The sequence below is a fragment of the Buteo buteo genome, chromosome 3 (genome assembly GCF_964188355.1).
Source record: "Buteo buteo chromosome 3, bButBut1.hap1.1, whole genome shotgun sequence".
Classification (NCBI taxonomy): Eukaryota; Metazoa; Chordata; class Aves; order Accipitriformes; family Accipitridae; genus Buteo; species Buteo buteo.
The window spans coordinates 70795915-70821738 of NC_134173.1; the positions used below are offsets into that span (position 1 = coordinate 70795915).

The following is a 25824-nucleotide window of genomic DNA, read 5'->3' on the forward strand; positions in this document are numbered from 1 at the left end:
TGAAACAACAATTATAAGAACAACAAAACTAAAACACAAGGAGTACACAGTCCAAAGAGAACTAGCTGGTTAGCAAATTATTATATTTAGTTTCCCTAAAAAAACTTTCAGTCTGCAGACTAGCAAAAGCATCAGGAAAAAAGAGGCAGAGTATTTGGGGAAAAATCAATACTAACTGGGGTTTACCCAACAACATGTGTGAAAGACTTAGGAACATTAAGTTGAGGAAAGCAGTGCTGTAGGCAAGACAAGGGAGAAAGATGGAGATCCTGTGGGTCCTTCAGAGTGATTTAAAGTGGGAAATGGAGATATTTTGAGAAGAGGCCATTTGGGAGTGTGTAAGGCTATTGAAGTTTTTTGTATCAGATGGGACATCAGCCAACTCTAACTAAACAGACTGTAATAGCTCTGTCGCTCACTGAACTGGCTGGATCTCAAAATGGGTTTTTTTTGACTACTGTTTTTTAATAATGCTTTCAGTTCTAAAAATTCTGCCAGTTGAACAGAACTGATCTTCCAAGTTTGCAACCTAAATGTTACCAGACCACTATAACTTCTATTCTTCCTGTCACTCTCTCTCCCACAAATGCCAGGTTGTCCAGCAGGACTGCATCTCCCAAATTGCACTGTAGTAGCCCAGTGAGACAGGAGCTTGTCATTACAGTACAGGAGACATGGTTCAATCAGTGGGTTCAGTATAAAGATGATAAAACAGACATTAGACACCAGACCAGTGTTCCCATAGTTCGGTATTTTAAAAATAGAAGCAAGTTCCCCTTTATTGAGAATGACCCAGTTAAAATAGATCTTGAACTGCTTTACATGCATGGCTACCTCTTTCAGGCCTCCCATTTCCTGAGACAAAGATCCTCATTAACTGCTCTGCACCAAACTTCCTCTGTGCCCTTCTGCCTTTCAGGATGTTTAAGCATTTCCTGAAAAGGCTGTTGAACTGTTTAATAGACTTTTGTGTTATCAGTATAAAATTTTAATCACCTAAATTAGGTAGACTAGATCAGTACTAACTCACCAGTATTTTCCATACTTGGGAGTGGACAGAATTCCATATTTGGAATGGACAGGTCATCCTAGCAGTACAGCCTGCACTCCTCATGCAGTTAATAGAGAGGCAAATGCCTCTAAAAACCTAAAGAGGGAGATCCAATTCTTTGAACATACTGATAGAGCACTTGCTCACAGAAGGCAATCACATTCCCTCATGTTAGGTAGTTATTTCCTACTCTTAAAAGATACAGAAGCATCAAGAAACATTAGATGCCTCCATCCACTTGGGATGATGCCTAAGTATGGGCTACTAATGGACCAGTAGCCACAGCAATCACTGCTATATCATAAACTAATGACTAAAGTATATGCCCAGAAAGTGAGAAACTTGGTTTCTAGGCTCTACCCAGCATAGTAGTTAGTGAACCCACATGTCCCACAACCCAAGAGAATGCCCTCAATATTCATGTCTGTAAAAGCAGCAACAGGCTAGAGAAAAGTGTAAGAACAAGGCAAACAGATACAAGGTCTGGTTTTCCATTAAAAATATCATATGCCAATAAGGAAGATAAAAGTTTTCCTAACTGTTTCCCTGGACATTCATTTCAAGAAGTCAGAGTATAAAAATACCAGGGCGAAAAAAAGAGGTTAACTGTACTGATAATTTCTTTCAAAATAACACTTCCTCCAGCACTATTATATCTCTGTTTTAAACACAGAATTGACTTTAGTTTACTAGACTTTACTTATGCCTTTTACTTTCCTCTTTTCAGTCAATATCATCTGTTCTAAGTAAATCTCCTTTAAGACTACTAAGATTTGAGTTCCTCATGACATTCTGACAGCAACTTCTACAGATAAGCATTACCCAGTGTGCCTTATCTCTGGCTCAAACTCAGTGATGGCTTCTAATCTCTTACAGTCTGCCCCTTAGAAAAGTATCTTGCCCTTCACTATAGAACTCTCTGTTACTTATCAACAGTCTAAAAGGTAATCACAATGGAAGGAATTACTAGGAATGGATCAGAAATAAAACAGGAGACATCATCAACCGAATTCCTACTAAAATCCAACTGAATTCTGTGAACCTCCTACAACTTCAAGTATGGACAACAAAAAGGATATAGAAGAACTAGAGAACAGTAACAAAGACAAAACCAGAAGTATTTTGTTTGGAAAAGGATACATATCTCAGAGACCTTCAGCTTGAAAGAGAGATAAATGAAAGAGGAATATCAGAAAGACCTCTAAAATTAGCAATACTGTGAAAAAAGTGTGAATAATTATTATCTTTCTCATAAACCATGAACAAAGAGCAGTTCAAAGAAATAAGCAGTCAGCAGGCTAAAAACAAAACAAAAGAATGTACACTTTGACCCTGTAATTAAATTATGGAACAATTACTGCACAATGTTAGAGACTGAAAATATAAATGTATTCCAGATGGGATTTAGACAAATTAACATATAGGTATTAAATTTGATGATCCATGTGCAGCCACCACTCAATGGCTGTCAAAATCTGGGAGGCTTTACATAATAAGTTTCTTATTGCCTTCCTATAGAGATGCTGCAAGCTGCCTTTAAAGACAACTGATCCAACTAGATGAATCTTTAAACTATGGATTATTTTTTTCATTTTAAGTTTAAAAATGCCTTCATAATGGAGGTATCTTGGTCTGTACAGGTAAAATAATTTGCTAAGGTTATGAAGTAAATATTTGTTTCTTACAATCTCTTTTTAAAGTAATGTATTTTTTCAGCTTCTACAACATCCTATAGAACAGGCTACTAATGCATATGACCCCTGGTAAGACAGTTCTGAAAATGAAACCAACAGAAACTAACCCTACCCAAAACTCCGGATGTTCCCCATGCAAACCTACCCTTCACTCCTGAAATAAAGCTTAAAAAAAGCAAAAGAACCTTTTAATGATTTTACAGGTTAGCTCACCATGAGGTTAAACACATTTTAACTCAGACAAAGAAATAGAAACACAGACCTGTGTATAGTAGGATGAAGGTTACTATCCCTTGCAATAGAGCTGGACATTAGAATGGCTGAGCTAAATCAATCTGTAACCCCATGGTAATAGATGCCTGCTTACATTCAGAGGGGAAAGCTTTAATTTTCCTAACCTTGCTTAATTTCACATTTGTATTAAAACAACAGTAGGTTAGCTTCTTTTCTCTTGCCCTCCACTCAACTACATGTTTGTGACAACTTACAGTGTCAGCACAGGAATTTACACAAAGATGAAGAGGCTCAGAGAAGGGATCTGGCTAAAACTTACACCATGTCTCTCCTTCTGCAAATACATAATTAGTTTTCTGTGTTTTACCACACAACTGCATAAACAGGCACAATGATCCAAAGGACAGGAATGTGTGGCCAGGGCTGGGGCAGGAGGAGAGCACTGCCCCTGTGACAGCAGTCTATACTTACTGACCCAGCTACTTTAAAAAGGGGTAGTCTCAATCCTCCTCCCTTCCTCCGAGAGACTCATTTTGTCACCACTTTCCCTCTTCCCACTTTTGAAACTTGTGTGGCTCCAATGTGAGACATCTCAGTAAGCAAAACTGGTAGAAAAAAAATTCTCTGACAGAGAAAATATGTGTGTATGTGTGCATGTGTATGTGTATGTGTACATGTATGTGTATTTATTTTACCAGGTTTTTTAATCGGTTTACCACAGGCTGACACAAGCACTAGTGGTGGTGCAAGAAAGGGGAAGTGATCTGGGAAATAAGAGACAAGCAGGAAAGCTCCCTTGGCAACAGTCTGATATTAAGTCCGTTCAGATGTGTCATAAACCCACAACCATCGTTCCATGAGCTACAAAAAAGAAGTCATCTTAAACAGAAAAGACTGATATCAGTTTAACGGAAAAGACTGTCATCAGTTAAACTAAGTCAGTTGCAAAATAGTAAGCAAAATTACATTATTCCTCTTCTTTCCCCCTTCCCAAAAACCTCTATGGGAGAAGAAACCAAGTGTTCATAAATTACAGCACAGAGAATAGTAGCAGGAGAACACAGCTGGCCTTTTATGGATAGTGGTTCTTCAGTGGAAATCAGGGAGAGAAAAGCCTGCACAGTGTTATATTAAGAATTTGTAGGAGAAAAAAGTCCAACCCCTTTAGAAATAAAAAAAAAAAATTAGCATCAATGATTTAAATACTTTATGCTATTTTTGTATATCTTGAGCTCTAGCAAAAAAACGAAGAATTCTACCATTGACCATCTTCATAGGAACATAAAACCACTCTCCTGGTAGCAAGCTGAGTCTTTAAAATATTACAGGACTCACATAAACCAACAATTTAAATGTTCAAAGTATAATCTCTCCTGAATCAAACTAATTGAGCATGAATAATAAATTGGTTTTAGAAGCCTCAATAATATTACAGAATTTAAACACAGGAAATAAAATAGCTTACAAAAACAGAAGATTGAATATTTGGCAGAGTTTACTCACCGGTTTGTAAAAATAGACTATGAACAAAAGTATCTGCTGTTCAAAACAAAGTATTTTTAGATGTGCATATAACTGTAATTATTCACTCTCATTCCTAATTGCAATGCTTATGAAAAACTGTATGTTTAATCTGATACCAGGTGCACATGTTCATGAACACAGCACTCTCTCTCTTCAAGGTCCCTCCAGTTATAGAATCACAGAATGTTTTGGGTTGGGAGGGACCTTAAAGATCACCTAGTTCCAACCCCCCTGCCACGGGCAGGGACACCTTTCACTAGACCAGGTTGCTCCAAGCCCCATCCAACCTGGCCTTGAACACTGCCAGGGATGGGGCATCCACAACTTCTCTGGGCAACCTGTTCCAGTGCCTCACCACCCTCACAGTAAAGAACTTCCTTCTTACATCTAGTCTAAATCTACCCTCTTTCAGTTTAAAGCCATTACCCCTTGTCCTATCACTACATGCCCTTGTAAAAAGTCCCTCCCCAGCTTTGTTGTAGGCCCCCTTTAGGTACTGGGAGGATGCTAGAAGGTCTGCCCGGAGCCTTCTCTTCTCCAGGCTGAACAACCCCAACTCTCTCAGCCTGTCTTCACAGGGGAGGTGCTCCAGCCCTCTGATCATCTTCGTGGCCCTCCTCTGGACTCACTCCAACAGGTCCATGCCCTTCTTATGCTGGGAGCCCTAGAGCTGAATGCAGTACTCCAGGTAGGGTCTCATGAGGCAGGAGTAGAGGGGGAGAATCACCTCCCTCGACCTGTTGGCCACACTGCTTTTGATGCAGCCCAGGATGCAATCAGCTTTCTGGACTGTGGGCACATATTGCCAGCTCATATTCAGTTTTTCATCCACCAGTAACCCCAAGTCCTTCTCCGCAGGGCTGCTCTCAATCCACTCATGGCCCAGTCTGTGTCTGTGCTTGGGATTGCCCTGACCCACGTGCAGGACCTTGCCCTTGGCCTTGTTGAACTGCACGAGGTTCGCACGGACCCACCTCTCAAGCCTGTCAAGGTACTTCAACACCCACACAGAAAAAAATCTACCACTCCTATTCAAACTGTATTTACTCTATGGGTTAACACAAGCATTCAAATTTCTAAAGCTGTAATTCTATTATCTTTCATATGCCTCCCAAGTAAACATTACAGAAAAGGAACATGGGGAAAAATCAATGTCGCCCAACTGTCATTTCTGCAGTTAAGAACTAACTGATCTGTTTGTTTGAAGGGATTTTCAAGAGATCAATTTAGTCATAATCTACTGAACACATGATGTAAAAGCAGTGTCCCAAACCTAAATAGTGTATAGCAAAATTACAGCAAAGTGTTAATGTAATACTCCTAAAAGCATCTTTCATTTAAGAAGGGAGACATACAGTCTGAATATTTTCTCTATACTGCGGATAAAATACAACTAATTCTTAAAGCCTTCTCTATTTTTCTAATTGACAGAATGCTTACCTGACATCTTCAACAGGATTTTACTGCACTGGACACAAAAAGGGATATTTGCACGCATCTTTAAAGCTAGATAACACGTGGCTAGAGAGACTAAGTTTTGATAGTGCTTAAGCACTTTTAAACTTCATTTTCAACTTAACTTTACAGATGATCTAGCACACAGAAAGCAGGGGAGAAGGAAGAAATGTTTTATCTATTTATAGTCTTCAACGGCAGTCTACAGCAATAACTAACCTCTTCAGCACATGATAAATCTCCAGAAAAATGGAATAAAAGAGTATGAAAGATCTTTATAAGAACTCCAGACATTAAAGTAATACTGACAAAGGGAAACAGCCTAAGAACTGCAAGTGACATTAAAATATAGTTATATCATGGAAATTAATGAAAAAAATGGAAGGAAAAGCAGTGAAAAATAAATTAAAACATAATTGTATTACATGAAATATTTTCTTTTGAATCTTCAAAGAGTTAACCACCTATATAGTATCTTCCAGAATTTCCAAATTCTGAAAAGTAGGATGATAATTCCTAACTGTCTTAACAGCAATGACTTTTTTATTACACATATACCACCTGGGAACTTGAACATAGTAAGGTTACTAATTGCCAATCAAATAAATGAGAGGACCTTCAAAAATAGCTGCAGGTTCACATTTGACCGTAAATCCCTTCGGTTTATTAAAACCTTTTGAATGTAACATGTACTATGCACAAATAGCTCCAAAGTTTAAGTTGTTTTAATATTTTGAGTCACTCAAAAAACACAGTGTAAAGAAAGTCCAAACTTTTTGTTGTCTGAAGAAAAATTTTACTAGGTAGCAATTAAGGCACCGACCTCCTCTAGATTTTCCTGCCTCACATGCTTACTACATTTTCTTCACTATCTGTATTTACTATTATTTCATTCACCTCTTTAGGCTAGTTTCCTAAGAAAATGGGTCTTTGATTGCACTGTCTACTAAGTCTTTCTTTCCCCTCTTGAAAATTCTTCTAGTCCTTGCTGGAAATGTAAAGATCTCAAAGAAAAATTCTTACAAGGTTCATAAAATTTAGCACCTGGAGAGAGGAGACCCCAGTTGCAGCTCTTCCCAAAACCCTGAGGAAGGGAGGATGTGTGTATAAATCCATAAACTAACACCTATATGAACCCATTTACTAACATCTCCATGAGCCCCTTAACCAGCCATCGCATGTTCCCCTTCGCCCAGACGAAGGAGGAGAGGACATGAGGGAAGCCTCACGGGCAGCAGTGAGGGCAATGGCCACCAGCATGGGGGAAAAGCTACAGGCAGTGGAAAGAGGCAAAAGAGGTGGGAGACACAGTGAGAAAACGAGTGTTTAGCAACAGGTAGGAAAGTGCCCAGGGTTACATCACACAAGAGAAAGGGGCCTGCGGTTAGTGAAATGAAGCAGCACGGACTTCAAGCCACCCTGAAGCCAGGTTTCCATACTTCCAGTGCTCACCAGTCCTCTTCCACCTTCCTTTGTATTTACAATATCGCAAGACCAAACATTTAACAGCTCAGTGTACGTCCAAAACCCTGTGTGATGTTTCTCACACAATGAATGTGAAGGTGTTTTTTACTTCCCTTCTAAGCACACAGGATATTCGTAGGTGAGTTCACCCAGCTTCCTCTACCATTGCAATTAGAAATGCATTTTAGCAAACAAAGTCCAAGCATATTACAGATCTTAATATCAAAAGATATTAAAGAACAACACAGAAAATCCAGCTAGCTTCCAACCCACGACAATAAAATAAATAAATACATTCTAGTTGTTCTGAGAGCTATAAGCAAAACAAATACTCAGAAATGTTAGCAATAGTGAAAAGGAGAACAAGAAAGCTACAAAGCTGAAAATAATGAACAAAACTATTAAAAAGGGATTCTGTCAATCAGGTGAGTGAATGGTTTATATAAACAGGCAAATGCAAGTCTAGTTTTAAAATAAATAGTTTGAAATTATTCCAAAATGCTTTGATGAAAAGGCACCATAGCAATTTATGTATGAAGAAACCTTTAATCATTATATAGGAACTTGATTTTCAAGTATATATATACATATTTTCTGTCAAACTATTTGTATCCAGAAATATTAAGTTATATATATATTAAGCTGTTTGTGTTTTCACAAACAAATTTACATTTGTCATAAATATACACACAAATCAAGAGCTGTAGTAAAGATATTACAGGGGAAAAATACTTTCCTGTTCTTTGGTCACTCTTTTTTTCACTTTCTTCTTTAAAACTATTCACAGACTAAACATAACTGATGTTAATGCAGATAATTACACCCAGGTCCAGCATTTGTCATACCTATGAAGAAATGGGATGGTAGTTCTAAAATCATGTAGCTGCCAGATGCAGAGATTCTATATCAAGATAACCAAATAGTATTAAATATTTTTCAGATAATAAATATCCTAAGCAGTTCAGACTTAGACCAATAACTATTTTATACAGTATTAGCATGGACAAAAATGAATTTGATTACATAATCGGTGATCCTGATTACCTGGAATAGCTTCATGGGCTGTCAAAACCACACTTATAATAGGATTTTTAGCTCCTGAAACCTGTTCAGCCTCCTTAGTTGACGGAGTTTTCTCTGTTTTCTGAACTCTGGGCCTCTTTGGAGTTTTTTCTCGCTCATCTTCCTTCCTGTCAAGGTCAACGTCAGAATCATTACCTAAAGAGCAAACATCAAAAAGAATGTAACTATGTACAAAAGAAATGCAGGTAACACAGTCACTAACACTACAAGAAAGAATTAGGAGAAAATTAATGCTACTGTAGAAAGAAATACATGTTATCAAAACAAGACGTGCTGCATGAGTCCCTAAAGGGGAACTGTTTTCTTCTCTATTTAATAAGATTAGTGTGATACTTACACAAATAGAGAAAACAGATGTCCTGGTTTCGGCTGGGATAGAGTTAATTGTCTGCCTAGTAGCTGATACAGTGTTATGTCTTGGATTCACTATGAGAAGAATGTTGATAACACACTGGTGTTTTCAGTTGTTGCTAAGTAGTGTTTAGGCTAAAAGTCAAGGATTTTTCAGCTTCTCATGCCCAGCCAGCAAGAAGGCTGGAGGGGCACAAGAAGTTGGGAGGGGAGACAGCCAGGACAGCTGACCCAAACTGGCCAAAAGGATATTCCATACCATGTGATGTCATGCCTAGTATATAAACTGGGGGAATTCGGCCCAGGGGGGCAGATCGCTGCTCAGGAACCAACTTGGCATCGGTTGGCAAGTGGTGAGCAATTGCATTGTGCATCACTTGTTTTGTATATTCCAATTCTTTTATTATTATTTTTGTCATTTTATTATGTTTATTATTATAATTATTCTTTTCTTCCTTTCTTTTCTATTAAACTGTTCTTATCTCAACCCACAAGTTTTACCTTTTTCCTTCCAATTTTCTCCCCCATCCCACTGGGTGGGTGGGAAGTGAGTGAACGGCTGCGTGGTGCTTAGTCACTGACAGGGGTTAAACCACGACAGTCTATTTTGACGCCCAACATGGGGCATGAAGGTTGAGATAACAACAGATCTGACCAGAGCGTGTTAAAATGTATTTGTTACAAGCATTTATTATATCAGTTTAATAGCCACTGGTCACCATGTTGATTTATGAGCTCTTAAGTGTTGTAGCACTCATTTTTAGAGTTCTGTTTTGTATCACCTCATTTGCTGTATATAGTGCCTGTGCTGCTGCTTATCATCTGTGCGAGGTAGATTAAGGTTTTCGCTTTGATGTATTGCATAATTCTGGCTTATGGTATGATAAAATTATCAGTCGTGGCACTAATCCGGTATTTGCACTCAGCATTGTTGTCACCTCTACACTTCGGGAGCCATCTGTGGGAAACTACTAATAATTACACCCTTTATCTTTCCTCCTCAGAGAGCCAATCTATGGGTGAGACACCTTTCTTCCCCTTTCCCTTCTCCTCCAGTCTAATTACAATAGCATCTGAGAATTTTGAAAAATCTGAATACCCTTGGGATGTTGAAACCAGTATGGTCCTACTGCTAGGAACCAGTATGTTGCTGAATGTGGTTCAGGTCTTGTTTAGGGTTAAACAACTATTTAAGAAAATCACCCAGAGATCTGCCCCGAGGCTGGATAATTATGAGTAGCAGGGTGTGTGGGGGAGTATGGGCAAATGCCTAGGGTGGTGGGCACCTCCAGTGTTTTGGAACTTCACTGTTGAACACGTGCAGAATCCTGAAAAGTAGAACATTTGGAAAAAGCATGCTGTGACCCCAACAATTCCAGGGAGACACAAATTACTGCAATGTGCTGGGGCCTGGCCCATGCCTATGGAGCCCTGTTCAACACTGTTCAGTATCCTCAAGGGGAAGGGGAGGCCTCTGGATCTAACAACAAGGCAACAGGCACTGCGGTTACTCCAGCCCATGTGACAGGCACTGCAGCTGAACCAGAGAACCAACCCATACCAGTATCAGTTGCCCCCATACAGAAGAAGAAATATACAAAAAAATCAGTTCGCTTAGCGAAGGATGAAGATGAACCACGGCCATCACAAGAACAGGAGGAAGAGGCAGATCGCACCAACCAAGACTGCCTGATGCCCATCCATAAGCTGATTTGTCAACTGGAGAGCCAAGGAGTGATCAGCAAAACTCGTTCACTTTTTAACAGTCCCATATGGCCAGTGTGAAGGTCTAATGGGGAGTGGAGACTAACAGTTGACTATCACAGCCCAAATGAAGTCACACCGCCACTGAGTGCTGCCGTGCCGGATACACTAGAACTTCAATACAAACTAGAGTCAAAGGCAGCCAAGTGGTACACCACAACCCATATCACTAATGCGTTTTTCTCAACCCCTTTGGCTGCAGAGTGCTGGCCACAGTTTGCTTTCACTTGGAGGGGCATCCAGTACACCTGGAATCGACTGCCCCAGGGGTGGAAACGCAGCCCCACCATTTGCCATGGACTAATCCAGACTGCAATGAAGAAGGATGACGGTCCGGAACATCTGCAATACATTGATGACATCATTGTATGGGGCAACACAGCAGAAAAAGTTTTTAAGAAAGGGCAGAAAATAATCCAAATCCTTCTGAAAGCTGGGTTTGCCATAAAAGAAAGTTAAGGTCAAGGGACCTGCACAGGAGACCCATTTTTTTGGGATAAAATAGCAAGATGGACGTTGTCAGATCCCAATGGATATGATCAACAAAATAGCAGCTGTGTCTTCACCTACTAATAAAAAGGAATCACAGGCTTTCTTACATGTTCTAGGTTTTTGGAGAATGCATATTCCAAATTACAGTCTGATTGTAAGCCTTCTCTGTCAAGTGACCCAGAAGAAGAATGATTTCTAATGGGGCCCTGAACAGCAAGCATTTGAACAAATGAAATGGGAAATTGTTCATGCAGTAGCCCTTGGGCCAGTCCGGGCAGGACAAGACATTAAAAATGTGCTCTACACTGCAGCTAGGGAGAATGGCCCTACCTGGAGTCTCTGGCAAAAAGCACCAGGGGAGACCTGAGGCTGACCCCTGGGGATTTGGAGTAGAGGATATCAAGGATCTGAGGCCCGCTATACTCCAACAGAAGAAGACATACTGGCAGCATATGAAGGGGTCTGAGCTGCCTCAGAAGTGGCTGGTACTGAAACACAGCTCCTCTGAGCACCCCGACTGCCAGTGCTGGGATGGATGTACAAAGGGAGGGCCTCCGCTACACATCATGCAATTGATGCCAGGTGGAGTAAGTGGGTCGCACTGATCACACAACGGGCTCACAGAAAACCCCAGTCATCCAGGAATTTTGGAAGTGATCACAGACTGGCCAGAAGGCAACAATTTTGGAATACTACCAGAGGAGGAGCTGACATATGCTGAAGAGGCCCCAGTGTATAATAAAATGTCTGAAAATGAGAGGAAATATGCCCTGTTTACTGACGAGTCTTGTCGCATTGTGGGAAAACATCGGAGGTGGAAGGCTGCTGTATGGAGTCTGTCATGGTTTAAGCCCAGCTGGCAACAAAGCAACACGAAGCCACTCACTCACTCCTCCCTGTTACGGTGGGATGAGGAGAAGAAAAGATAAAGAAAAGCTCGTGGGTCGAGACAAGGACAGGGAAGGATCACTCCCCACTTATGGTCACGGGCAAAAGACAGGCTCAACTTGGGGAAGAAATAAAATCAATTTAATTTACACTACAAATCAAATCAAAACAAGGATAATGAAAAGTAAAACCAAATCTTAGAACATCTTCCCCCACCCCTCCCTCCTACCCAGCTCAATTCCACTCCCAATTTTCTCTACCTCCGCCCCCCGGCAGCGCAGGATGATGGGGAATGGGGTTTGGGGTCAGTTCATCACACTTTGTCTCTGCCGCTCCTTCCTCCTCAGGGGGAGGACTCCTCACTCTTCCCCTGCTCCACCGTGGGGTCCCTCCCATGGGAGACAGTCCTCTGTGAACTGGTCCAATGTGAGTCCTTCCCTTGGGCTGCAGTCCTTCAGTCCCAGCCTGCTCCAGTGCAGGATTCCCCATGGAGCGGCGGCCATCCTGGGGGGCATCCATCCCCCTGCTCTGGCGTGGGCTCCTCTCTCCCCGGGCTGCAGGTGGGCATCTGCTCCCCCACTCCCCTCCATGGGCTGGGGGGGGACAGCCTGCCGTCTGGTCTCACCACAGGCTGCGGGGGCATCCCCTCCTCCCCTCCTTCCTCACTGACCTCGGGATCTGCAGAGGGGTTCCTCTCACATTCCAATCCCCTCACTCACTGCAGGTTCCCCCTCTTAAATCTGTTGTCCCAGAGATGCTACCACCATCACTGATGGGCTCGGCCTTGGCCAGAGTCGGGTCTGACTTGGAGCTGGGGAAGGTTCCAGCAGCTTCTCACAGGAGCTGGCCCTGTGGCCCCTCCCCTGGTACCAAAAACCCTGCCACAGAAACCCAAAACAGAGTCCTATACGACAAATCGCAAAAACTGCTGAAGAAGGTGAATCCAGTCAGTTTGCAGAGGTGATAGCCATCCAGCTAGCATTAGATACTGCTGACCGAGAAAAGCGACTAGTGCTCTATCTCTGTATTGACTCACAGATGGTGGCAAATGCCCTGTAGGGGTGCTTACAGCAATGGAAGCAGAGCAACTGGCAACGCAGAGATAAACCCATCTGGGCTGCCACACTGTGGCTAGATATTGCCGTTCGGGTAGACAACCTGGTTGTAAAAGTACGTCACGTAGATGCTTACATACCCAAGAATCGGGCCACTGAAGAATGTCAAAACAACCAGCAGGTGGATCAGGCCACCAAGGTTGAAGTGGCTCAGGTGGATCTGGACTGGCAACATAAGGGTGAGTTATTTATAACTCGGTGGGCTCATGACAGACACCTCAGGCCATCAGGGAAGAGATGCAACATATAGATGTGCTTGCGATCAAGGGGTGGACTTCACCATGGACACTATTGCACAATTTATCCATGAATGTGAAATGTGCTGCAATCAAGCAAGCCAAGTGGTTAAAGCCCCTGTGGTATGGAGAGTGATGGCTGTAATATAAATATGGGGAGGCCTGGCAGATTGACTATATCTCACTCCCACAAACCTGCCAAGGCAAGCGCCACGTGCTTACAATGGTGGAAGCAACCACCGGATGGCTGGAAACATATCCCATGCCCCATGCCACCACAACACTGTCCTGGGCCTTGAAAAGCAAGTTTTAGGGCGACAGAGCACCACAGAAAGAATTCTGTCAGACAACAGGACTCATTTCTGAAACAACCTCATAGACACCTGGGCCAAAGAGCATGGCACTGAGTGGGTATACCACATCCCCTATCATGCACCAGCCTCTGCGAAAATTGAACGATACAGTGGACTGTTAAAGACTCCATTGAGAGCAATGGGAGGTGGAACCTTCAAACATCGGACACGCATTTAGCAAAAGCCACCTGGTTAGTCAACACCAGAGGATCTGCCAATCAAGCTGGCCCTGCCCAATTAGAACTTTTACGTACTGTAGAAGAAAATAAAGTCCCTATAGTGCACATGAAAAATATATTAGGGAAAACAGTCTGGGTTACTCCTGCCTCAAGCAAAGGCAAACCCACTCATGGGATTGTTTTTGCTCAAGGACCTCGGTGCATTTGGTGGGTGATGCGAAAGGATGGGGAAGTCGGATGTGTGCCTCAAGGGGGTTTGATTTTAGGTGAGAATAGCCAATTAATTAAATTGTATAATGTCAGTTGCTATATAACCCTGTCACTGTATGTTATCATCAATATAGTTGTTATAGGCTGTATCAATGGTATTACAGTAAGAATCACTTGGATCAAGCAAGAATGAACTTTGATAAAACTGAGCAAAGTGCAGTAGTGATGGAACCAGAACTGACTTCAGCATGCAACAATCCAACACTACATGCCTTCCTCCTGCTGTGCCCAATGTCACCTTCCCACCGCACTGCACCGAAGCCCAATCCTGCTCTGCCGACTCAGAAGACTTCACACCATCCCTCCCGCCCAGAAAGACTGGTATGACAGATAGAGCCCAAAGTCAGGAACCAAATGAACTCAATGACCATTTTATAAAGCTGGCCCATAGACTAAGGGAATGATATCTGTGTATATACATCTGTCTATCTATCTATCTATATCTATCTCAAAGGACGGAAAAGGTGATGGTGATTGATTAGGATGTACTGGAAAATATGGGATCTGAGCATGACATAAATGGTACAGAATAAGGAGTGGACTTGTGTCCTGGTTTTGGCTGGGATAGAGTTAATTTTCTTTTAGTAGTTGGTATAGTGTTATGTTTTGGGTTCAGTACGAGAAGAATGTTGATAACGCACTGATGCTTTCAGTTGTTGCTAAGTAGCATTTAGACTAAAAGTCAAGGATTTTTCAGCTTCTCATGCCCAGCCAGCAAGAAGGCTGGAGGGGCACAAGAAGTTGAGAGAGGACACAGCTAGGGCAGCTGACCCAAACTGGCCAAAGGGGTATTTCATACCATGTGATGTCATGCACAGTATATAAACTGGGGGGAGCTGGCCTGGGGGGATGGCTGCTCGGGAACTAACTGGGCATTGGTCAGTGAGTGGTGAGCAATTGCATTGTGCATCACTTGTTTTGTATATTCCAATCCTTTTATTATTCTTCTTGTCATTTTATTATTCTTATTATCATTATTATTTTCTTCCTTTCTGTTCTATTAAACTGTTCTTATCTTAACCCACAAGTTTTACCTTTTCCTTTCAATTTTCTCCCCCATCCCACTGGGTGGGTGGGAAGTGAGTGAGTGACTGCGTGGTGCTTAGTTGCTGGCTGGGGTTAAACCACAACATAAAGACAATAATCAAAATTTTTAAAATGTACTCTCAGAAACATTTGTGTCTCTAAATTCTCTTGATGTTATTGTGGATTTTTGTGAAAATTCTACAAACTTTGTAGAATTTATGATTCCATCACTAATGAATAAATTATTTTTCTCCTTTCCATATGTAATTGTTCAGATGATTTTAGGATTATTTCTCCTAGTACTGGATTCATTATCAGTCTTATTTAATGGAAAGTCTTCTAACAGTCTCCCTGGATTAGGCATTTTTTCCCCTACTATTATTGTGAATCAACAGCCAGAAACATACTTCTCTTTTTCAGTGTTCATTCAAGAAGAATTCAGGTTCAAAACAGTTCTTTGGTTCAACCTATCTCCTGACATTTTGAAGGCCTGCACTGCTTCACTTTGAAGGCATGCACTTCTAAATCATTCCCTGTTGCTGTTCAGAATGTCTTCAGCCTCTTAAGTTGGATAACCTTCAGACCCATTAACTAGAAAGCAACTCAATAGTTGTATTCAAAACACTCATCTGAAATAAGAATGAATAATCAGTAATCAGCTAAGTTGTTCCTTGAAGCTATTTATTCCTTAAAGCAAGTGAGGAATTCCTTACTAAAATTCTAAAAACAAATAATAAAAAACGCTTATATATGAGGAATTAGCAGCATACAAAATAAAAACAGAGGGCTGCAAGTTTATACCAACAAAATTTCTTTATATTAGATGAAGTGGTAGAACATGCAGGGTAGAGAAAACAAACTTGGCAAATTAAGGCATTATGCAAACATTCCAGAGGTAATGAGTAACGAAAGCAAAAACTGATGGAAGAAAATTATAAATGAAGCTAGTGAATTTCTTTTTTCCCCTTTTTTCCCCTGAATCTAAAGCAGCTGACTCAATCTCCAGAATAAGTCATTCAATGTATATTCATAACATGCTGCAACTGCTCTATTGAGATAGGGAAACAATCTATAAATAAAAACTAGTAACAGCAAAGCTGTAGTGTGTCTACAGTTGTTTATGACATACAAATAGCAAAAGCAGTGGAAAGATATGCTACATGGAAATGGCTCTGTTTTAATTTCAGTAACATTTTGTTAATATTCAGCTGAGATTCAAATAAGTCTGTCTCCCATGATCTTACCTTAATGGAACAAAGGGTTAAAGAGTGCTGACTGTTCCTTGAAAAAATGAAGGGCACAAGCACAAACTAAAGTAGCATACTTAGGACTGAGCATGTAACTACCACCTGGAAAAACTGCAAGCTCTTTACTGCATACACCACCAGAAGGAAACAAGGTATACAGGAGTTAGTTTAGATTTCTCAGACATACTGAGGCAGAAATGTGTATACTGACAACTATTAATGACTTGATGCTAATCTGTAGATCTGAAATTCATTTTTACAATACCTAGAATGAGCAACAACTACATAGCAAACTGAATTTAAACACAGTTAAGCAAGTCATCTTTCTGTGGAGTCATGTTAGCAATGTTTTTGCCCCAGCTTCCAGTTTCTAGATTATAGAAAATTATGCTCTGTCTTGAGAGCCCCCTGCTTTTCAGAGCCTGCTAATGATTTCTCCAATTTCATCAGATAAATTCCTTGACATATGCCTCTTCTCAACTACCTTTTTCTCTGTAGATTTCTATGATTTTGGAAAATATTGCTGCTTTATAGGTATAAAAGGTCTCATTATGTCCCAATTTAACTCCTTAGTATAGTTGTGAATTAGTGATATTGAAATCACGTAATTCTAACACCATTTCTCTGCAATACTGCAAAGGGATATTTGAATATAAAGAAATATCCCCTTCAACCAGAAACTGTTTGTGCAGTGTTTTCTTTTGGTGTGATGAACAGTGGTGGGAGGAAACAAACACATTTTTCCACATGTCCTTCATGAAACAGTCTCTGTTAGTTTATTATCAACAATAAAATGAGTAGTCACAAATTTCACAGCAGGATCAGGCCACCAACAGAAGCAAGTCTTCTCAAAAAGAATCAGAATACACAAAAAATGTAAGCTGCTTATTAAATTGTGTTCCCCTGAGGCACTTCACATACTGTTAAACAACAAATACAAAAATTAATTGGGTTAATTACTCTGCTTTTGTTCAGTGGACACTAAGAGTTGGTGATTGGGGGGGTGGGGGGGGTGGGGGAGATTTGATATACCTGTGGACAAAACTCTCATTTTTTTTGCATGTTTTAGCTAAAAAACATCCAGAACCATAGATTGAAAGGAAAGCTCTGAGGAGGACAACAGCATTTTCTCCATTTTGCTTGGGATCACATAATTAATTCCTGGTAGGCACATGAATAGAATCCAAGAACCCTACTCCTAAATCCTCCTTTCTAACCATTACAAAGTAAGAGTTAGTCAGTTTAATGATGAAATAAAGTGGTTGAAACTAAACCACAAAAACATTTTACTGCCTTTTCATGTTAACCTGTAACTCTATTAACTTTTGAATATTGGAATTCTACTAAAAAATAGAAAAGGAAAAAAAGGATGAACCACAGACTGGAGTTTGTTAGTGACCCACACTAATGAATAACTATTACCACAGTAACAAGGTAACATATGTTTCATGCTGTTTTTCTTTCCTAATGTGCCTCTATCAAGGCAGATCAGTTTGCTAGTTCCTTCAGTTTGACTAAGGGTAAAAGCTGTGGAACAGAACAGACGTGTTACAATAAATATAGCTGACTGTGACTCCCTGCTTTCAAAACAGAACTCCAAAAATGCTATTAAAAAAGATTTAAAAAAAACATACAGAATTGCAACATAAAAATATTTCATTAAAATGTTGCTATTTCATATTCATAGAAACCTTGTACACAGATACCAAGCACTAAATATGAAGATTATGACCATGTGGAAATATTTTCTTAAGAAACTCAAAGCTGGTAAGTCCTTCAAACAAAGGACTGAATCTCAACTTCCATCTTCCCAATATGAGCTGAGAACATCCAGCAGCTAACAGGAGGACTACATACAGTACCTGCAAAGATGTGAGGAAGGTACTGAGTGTCATGCAAATTCCATTAACACACAAAAAGCCCAGACTTATATTGGCCAAAAACAGGCAAGCAAGAAAATTCAACTGATATGCTGATCATATATCTTCAACTGGTGCTGAGTATTTGTATGAACATTCTCAAAACTCACATAATACACAGAAAAAAAAAATCTCCTCTCTACAGAGTGGTCAAGTCAAGTTCTGATATTTAAACATTAGAATTTATTCACTAATCTGATGCATGTTGATGGCAATAACCCCATTCTTCCCCTTTCTCAGAGGAACAAGCATCTTCCAGAAACCATCTGTCGATAAGGAGCTGGGGCTTCACACATTGTCAATACTTTTTGCTACAAACATAACTATATCATAGTCTGTGTGTAACCTGAAAAAGACTTTACAAAAAAACCCAAACCAATGCTCCCCATCAAATCACCAAACCAAAAAAAAAATTTAACTCTCAATGACAGCTCCTTTCTTCCTGAACTCTCTTCACACAAAAAAACCCTGAACTAGAAGGTGTGCTTTAGGAAAGGATTAAGAGGGAGACAAAAGCATGTTTTAATGAAAAAGAGCTTCAACTTTGACCACAGGGCTCAAACAGCCTTTCCATAATATGGGAACACCTCATCAGTAATTCAGTTGTCTTACTTAAGTGTTAGCATTGTGAGTATCAAAATAAGTGCTTTGTCTCTCACAACTAGGACAATTCCCCTGTATACTACAATTCTTGTATTATAAAGGAACACTCATAAGTGATTTTAAGATGATTTATGAGAAAATGGTGTATATGCAACTTAGAATAGCTATACAAAGTTTCTCCAGGCGGTAAGGATCTTTGCTTGCTCCTAAACAGATTTATTTAGACAAACTGCCTCACTTTGCATCCCCCTTGCTAAGCAGTCAGCTTAGCACTTTGTCAGCTGGCACTTCAACTCACCAGACAAATAAACTGACCTCCCCTATCTAGCAACAGGCATTTTAAATGCCTGCCTCTGTTTGTGCAAGAAATACAACGCTGTGCCTGTGCCTTCTAACACGTTTAAGAAATGGTGGTGTCTGTGTTGACAAGTAAAGCTACTGTCCACTCTGAATGAATCACTGCTTTCAGAGTCCCGTCGAACTGTTCATCTGTCCCATGATTCTATTTGAGTCATTAATCAAAGGTACTGCTCTCTGCATTCATAATTGGATGTACAACATTTTGCAGGTTCAGCCACACATCCCTAATTGGCATGTTTTTAAACTACTCCTCATTCAAATTACTATTTTTTATCCCCTAAAAGATGCTGGTATTTCATAGTGGCAAGAGAGCAGCTTGAAAAAAAGAAGTAAACTGGTCATGCAAAATGAACACGTCCAATCACTTCTCCTGCAGAGACTGACATACTACTCGTAGAAAGAATTCATTTAAATTAGAATTCAGCTGATGGCAAAAACATTTTAAACTAAGGCCAAAAGTGCCATCTTTGAGAATTATGCAGGCTCCTAATTCAGTAGGAATGAACAGTTCACTCCAGGGAAGAGAATCTGTTCACTGCTGTAATCTGTCTTCCATCCAAATCCCATTCCCCGGTCATCCAATGTCCTCTCTTATTATCTGCCAGAGATTCAGGTATGCTGTAGTGTGGGAGAAGGATGGTGGTTAAAATAATTATCTGTTCTCTATCTCTCAAAACAAGTGAGTTTAGAGGCGGCTGCTGGGGAACTGATCCAATCCAGCAACAGCCAAAATCCCCAAACCCATCCCATCCCAGTGGCGGAGGCTAAAGAAGCTCTATTTTCTGGCTGGGAGCAGACACAGTGAAAACACATGGCAGTTCAGGAAGAATCTCAACTCTTCTAGTTTTGTCTTTAGAGAAAAAGAATGGATGGCAGTACCATCAGCCAGCTAGATCCAAATCATTAGCTGAAACTGTCAATTTGGTTTAACCAAATAAAAACAGAAATAGGTGTATTCACAGCTCTGCTTAAATCACAGCAACTCTCTTAGGCAAGTAAGCTCTCTATTAAAAAAAAAAAGCATGTACGTGGGGGATTTCTAAGCACAATGGACATTTTTTTAATTCTATGCAAAAAATTAAAACTTTTTTCTTGCTGTTTTAGTGAATGGACCCACAAGGTGAAGGCAATCATTACCCATTAAAGGATTAAATTAGATGCACAGAAGATGTCAGTGACCAGAAAGGCTTGGTGACTCCTGAAAGAGTGGGAGAACTATCAGTGAGACACTGATCTCTGAGAGGTCAATGTGGATCACTAACCACAGAAGCAAAGAACAGCAGAGGCCTATTACATCCACCAGTTATTCCTCTGACCAACACATACTGCAGTTTCATAGAGATTTATTCATTGTAATTTCAAATGTCATGTAATTTTAAACACTTCCCTTGTGGATCTATAAAAGACAGCAAAACATTTTATTACTTCGAAACCTTTCCTAATATTTCAACTTCAGCTCAAAACATATATTGTGTTTCTCTCAATAAAGAATATCACACAGAATATCAGTATGCATATTCTTAACATTTATATATTTAGCATATTTTAGCAATAGCTAAAACATTAGTGTGTTATCAATATTATTTTGGTCACAGATCTAAAACACCACATCATACGAGCTGCTACAAAGAAAATCAATGCCATCCCAGCCAGACCCTGCACAAAGTGAAAATATACTTGATTATTAATCAGATGTCCATACAGTGCCAAACTTTGCAAGAAATTAAAAACATGAGAAAGTAGTAAAAAAACACTACAGAAAAATCCCAGAAGCATCAGAAAACCAGATTAAAGTAATTTCAAGTTGGAAAGACATGGATAAAAAGGGGGAAAAAAATAACCCATATGTATTAGGTATGAGGTCAAAGACTAAGGGAAATGAACTTGCAGTCCAAGCTCCTTATGATTTTTAGCCATCTACTCTGAAATAGTGTGTCTCAAGTGCTAGAGAAGATATTATAACTCTGGAAGGTTCAAAGACCCTCAATAAAATTCTCCATCTAGCTCTAAGAACTCAGCAACAGAGAAATCTCATCAAATTAGAAGTTTAAATACTCCTCGTATACACCAAAATAAGTGTGATTTCAAGAAGTTTTTATCTCAGGGATAGTTTACACTAGAAAATGTTGGTATCAACCATATTCTGCTCAAGTAACTGAACTATTTGTTGGACATTATATACACACAAAAACACACACACAAAATAAATACCTGGTGTAATACTTGCAGTATTATCTGCTGAGACAGCTACACCACTATCTGTATATGTGTCATGGTTTAACCCCAGCCAGCAACTAAGCACCACGCAGCCGCTCTATCACTCCCTGCCTCAGCTAGACAGGGGAGAGAAAATATAACAAAAGGCTCATGGGTCGAGATAAGCACAGGGAGAGATCACTCACCAATTACTGTCATGGGCAAAATAGACTTGACTTGGGAAAAATTAACTTAATTTATTGCCAATCAAACCACAGTAGGGTCATGAGAAATAAAACCAAATCTTAAAACATCTTCCTACCACCCCTTCCCCCTTCCCGGGTTTAACTCCACTCCCGATTTTCTCTACCTCCTCCCCTGGTGGCACAGGAGGACGGAGAATGGGGGTTGTGGTCAGTTCCTCAGACGTTGTCTCTGCCGCTCCTTCCTCCTCGGGGGGAGGACTCCTCACTCTTCCGCTGCTCCACCATGGGGTCCCTCCCATGGGAGACAGTCCTCCATGAAATTCTCCAATGTGAGGCCTTTCCACAGGCTGCAGTTCTTCACAAACTGCTCCAGCGTGGGTCCCTTCCACGGGCTGCAGTCCTTCAGGCACAGACCGCTTCAGCGTGGGTCCCCCATGGGGTCACAAGTCCTGCCAGAAAACCTGCTCCAGCGTGGGCTCCTCTCTCCATGGGGCCACAGGTCCTGCCAGGAGCCTGCTCCAGCGCAGGCTTCCCACGGGGTCACAGCGTCATTCGGGTATCCACCTGCTCCGGCGTGGGGTCCTCCACGGGCTGCAGGTAGATACCTGCTCCACCGTGGACCTCCCTGGGCTGCAGGGGGACAGCCTGCCTCACCAGGGTCTTCACCACGGGCTGCAGGGGAATCTCTGCTCCGGTGCCTGGAGCATCTCCTCCCCCTCCTTCTGCACTGACCTGGGGGTCTGGTCTGCAGGGCTGTTTCTCTTACATGTTCTTACTCCCCTCTTCAGTTGCATTTGAGCAGGTTTTTCTCCCCTTCTTAAATCTGTACTTCCAGAGGTACTACCACTGTTGCTGATGGGCTCGGCCTTGGCCAGTGGTGGGTCTGTCTTGGAGCTGGCTGGCATTGGCTCTGTCAGACATGGGGGAAGCTTCCAGCAGCTTCTCACAGAAGCCACCCCTGTACTCCCCCCACTACCAAAACCTTGCCACGCAGACCCAATACAAACAGGGGGAAAAAAAATCACGGTATAAACCAGGGATGCTCTTGTGTTTTGAACACCACTTGTAGTTCTGGTCCTCCAACTCAAAACAGTTACAACAGAGTTGCTGAGAAGAATAAAACTGACCAGATGCATAAGCAATTTCCATATATAGTCTAGTTAGTCTGTTACTTAAGACTCAGGATAAGAATAATCTAAATGCAAATACATGGATTTCTAAATTATGAACCTTATGCAAGAGGTTATACAGAATTATTGTTGCCTACTTTCCAGAGTTATAAAGTAAGAAGGCACCCAATGAAATGAGCAGCATCAAGTTTAAGAAACAAGCAGAAGTACCACTATTTCACAGACTATGTAGTCACACTCTTAAAATCATTAACACAGAACATACTGAAAACTAGAAAAGCAGACAGCTTTGTAACCCACTTAGATAAATTAATGAGTTTAACAGCTTTCAGTTGCCAATAACATGGGTGAAACCTCTAGTTCAGGGACTCTGTCAACAACTTTGACAACTAAGAATCCTGATGCATTTTGATAAGTATTTTTTTTTAATTTTTAAACTATGAAAAAGTCCTCATTAAATTACATGAACAGATAAAAAAATATTTATAATTTCCTTCTTTGCTTGCCTTTTCAATGTTAGTCTTTTTTTGTTCACATTTAGAAGGTTCACCCATCATCCTCAAAACTTTCTTCATAATGAAAATTGAATCCGATAACAATTCAACTCCAAGAGCTCAAATTTTAAAGACCGTGTTTTCCGAGCTGGTAAAGCAATGCAAGTATGACAAACAATCCTAGGCATAGACCATATTGTTCTTGTCCACTACTCAGAAAGTTTTGAGCTACTCAATGTAATCACATTTTCTGAAAGGATAATAATAATACACATGCTACTTTCATCTACGTATTGAAAAACTGAAAAGTTGTCACAAAGCAGTTCATGTGGTAAAGCCAGAACTGAAAAGTATTTCTGGGATGGGACAGTAGTCAGTAGATGGCTGAAGACTGAATTTCCCAGATGTATTCCAAGGAAGAATTACCCCTTCAGAATAAAAACAGCCCCCAAATACCTTCACAGTTGGCAGTCAAAGTAGGAATTTCTGGGCTGGAGATGTTCTAGCTGCACTAGTCACCAATAACTGGAAGCCCTTGTTATTTGCTGCTCAAGAATGACTTACTTTGCTTGATTGGTTTGCTTTTGCCAGAGAATTAAAAAAAAAAAAAAGTTTCATCTGCCCAAAACTCACATAAAGTTAGATAATTTGGACAAATGGATTACTTTGTATGCACATGACATTCACCTTTGAGCAAAGTTAAATAGGCAGTAGGACTAGATGATCGTCTTAGGTCCCTTCCACCACTCCACTCCATAATGAATATTTACTGTTGTCTTTTTAAACAGGCTTCCTAGAGGGGTGGTCAATGCCCCAAGCCTGTCAGTGTTTAAGAGGCATTTGGACAGTGCCCTTAACAACATGCTTTAACTTTTGTTCGGCCCTGAAGTGGTCAGGCAGTTGGACTAGATGATCATTGTAGGTCCCTTCCAACTGAAAATACTCTATTCTGTTCTGTTCTATTCTAAAACTTTGAGAGGCTGAATATATTCAAATCAGTCTTAAAGCTAAATTTAAACAATGAACTTTCATACTCCAAAGACAGTCATTCACATAAAGCTTTGTAAAATAGAAGAGGTGAGTTTGGCATTATTTTTTAAAGAGTAGAACAAGCCATCCTGTGTGATGGTGGTGCATTTCTTTCCCCCTCTCCAGGGTGATTTACGAACTCAGGAAGGCTGACTAGGCCTTAGCATAAGTGTAATGGGTCAGGCAGTTAAGCGACCCTTGACTGTGCCAGGAACTCTTACACAGCTAAGACAGGGAGATACGCTGTGCATCTCAAGGACTCCAGCTGCCCGGCGAAGGCGGGGGATGGGAATAGAGATAGCCTGTTCTCATAACAACCTGCAGCCAGTTCTTTCTCATAACAACCTTGAGACATTACAATCCTCCCCTGACAACCTTGGAGCATCCCGTATCTATGTTTTGAGTTATTCTCCAACAGTCTCGGAATTTTCCAGTGCAGCTGGGATTCTAGCAATTTGTTAGTGACGAAAGTCAATCATCGCCCAAACCTATAAACAGCGCTACCGAGTGAGGCCCTTTGAGCTCTCCTGGACCGCAGCAGGCTGTGACCAGCATCTCCCTCTGAGCAGGACGCCTCTCAGAGCTCACAAACTTTCCAGTTTGCGAAAATCAGAGGTCTGTCGCCAAAAGCCGACACGACCTGGGCTGATTCTCTTCGCTCCTTGAGGCTCGACCCTTCGCCCGTTGAGACAAATGCCGAAGCATTCAATGTGAATATTTTCACTGACCTCGAGGGGAATTTTTGGCAGGTATACCTCTTTTTCTCTCTCTTTTACTCTCTTTTGTTCTCTTATATGTATTTCTCTTAGTGTCTTTATGCATGCGTGTGTACTAACCTGAATAGTCTATAGTAAGTAAGTTACAGCAAGTATATTATAAGCTATTAAGTATGTTATAGCAAGTATAAGATATAAGATAATGCTTTCAAATTTATACTTAAATTACTGTCATTATTTTTATGCAACTGTGAATGAATTTTAGGCTTCTATTATACTTATAATCCCTTTAGATATAAACCGTTGTCCAAGTCTGGGACTAGGAGTCGATCCAGCCGCACCTAGACTCCAACAGGAGTTTAGAAAGCAAGGGGGTCTTCTCTGAACCTCGTGACTCAACGGGAGGGTTTCCCTTACCCTTTTACTCTATTAGACATAAACCGTTGTCCAAGTCTGGGACTAGGAGTCGATCCAGCCGCACCTAGACTCCAACAGGAGTTTAGAAAGCAAGGGGGTCTTCTCTGAACCTCGTGACTCAACAGGAGGGTCTCCCTTACCCTTTCCCGCATTTCCTTTTACCCTATTATGTTTTCAGTTCTTAAATACACAAGTTTAGTTTGATTCTGATTTAATTTTCCTGTGTGCATTTCAACCATGTACTAAGTAATAGAGTGAACCTTGTCAACGAATTCTGTGAAGTCGCACTTTTATACAAATTTCTATTAAATCATTTTTCTATTGCTAA

General features: G+C 40.7%; 1 protein-coding gene across 7 annotated transcripts in view; it reads right to left on the reverse strand.

Annotated features, from left to right (window-relative positions):
- Positions 1 to 25824, reverse strand: part of ZFAT (zinc finger and AT-hook domain containing) — a 101019-nt gene that overhangs the window by 56381 nt on the left and 18814 nt on the right. For all 7 annotated transcript variants that reach the window (XM_075023999.1, XM_075024004.1, XM_075024003.1 and 4 more), the window contains one exon: positions 8467 to 8640. In XM_075023999.1, the coding sequence (XP_074880100.1) occupies positions 8467 to 8640 (174 nt within the window). The remainder of the gene's footprint in view (positions 1 to 8466; positions 8641 to 25824) is intronic.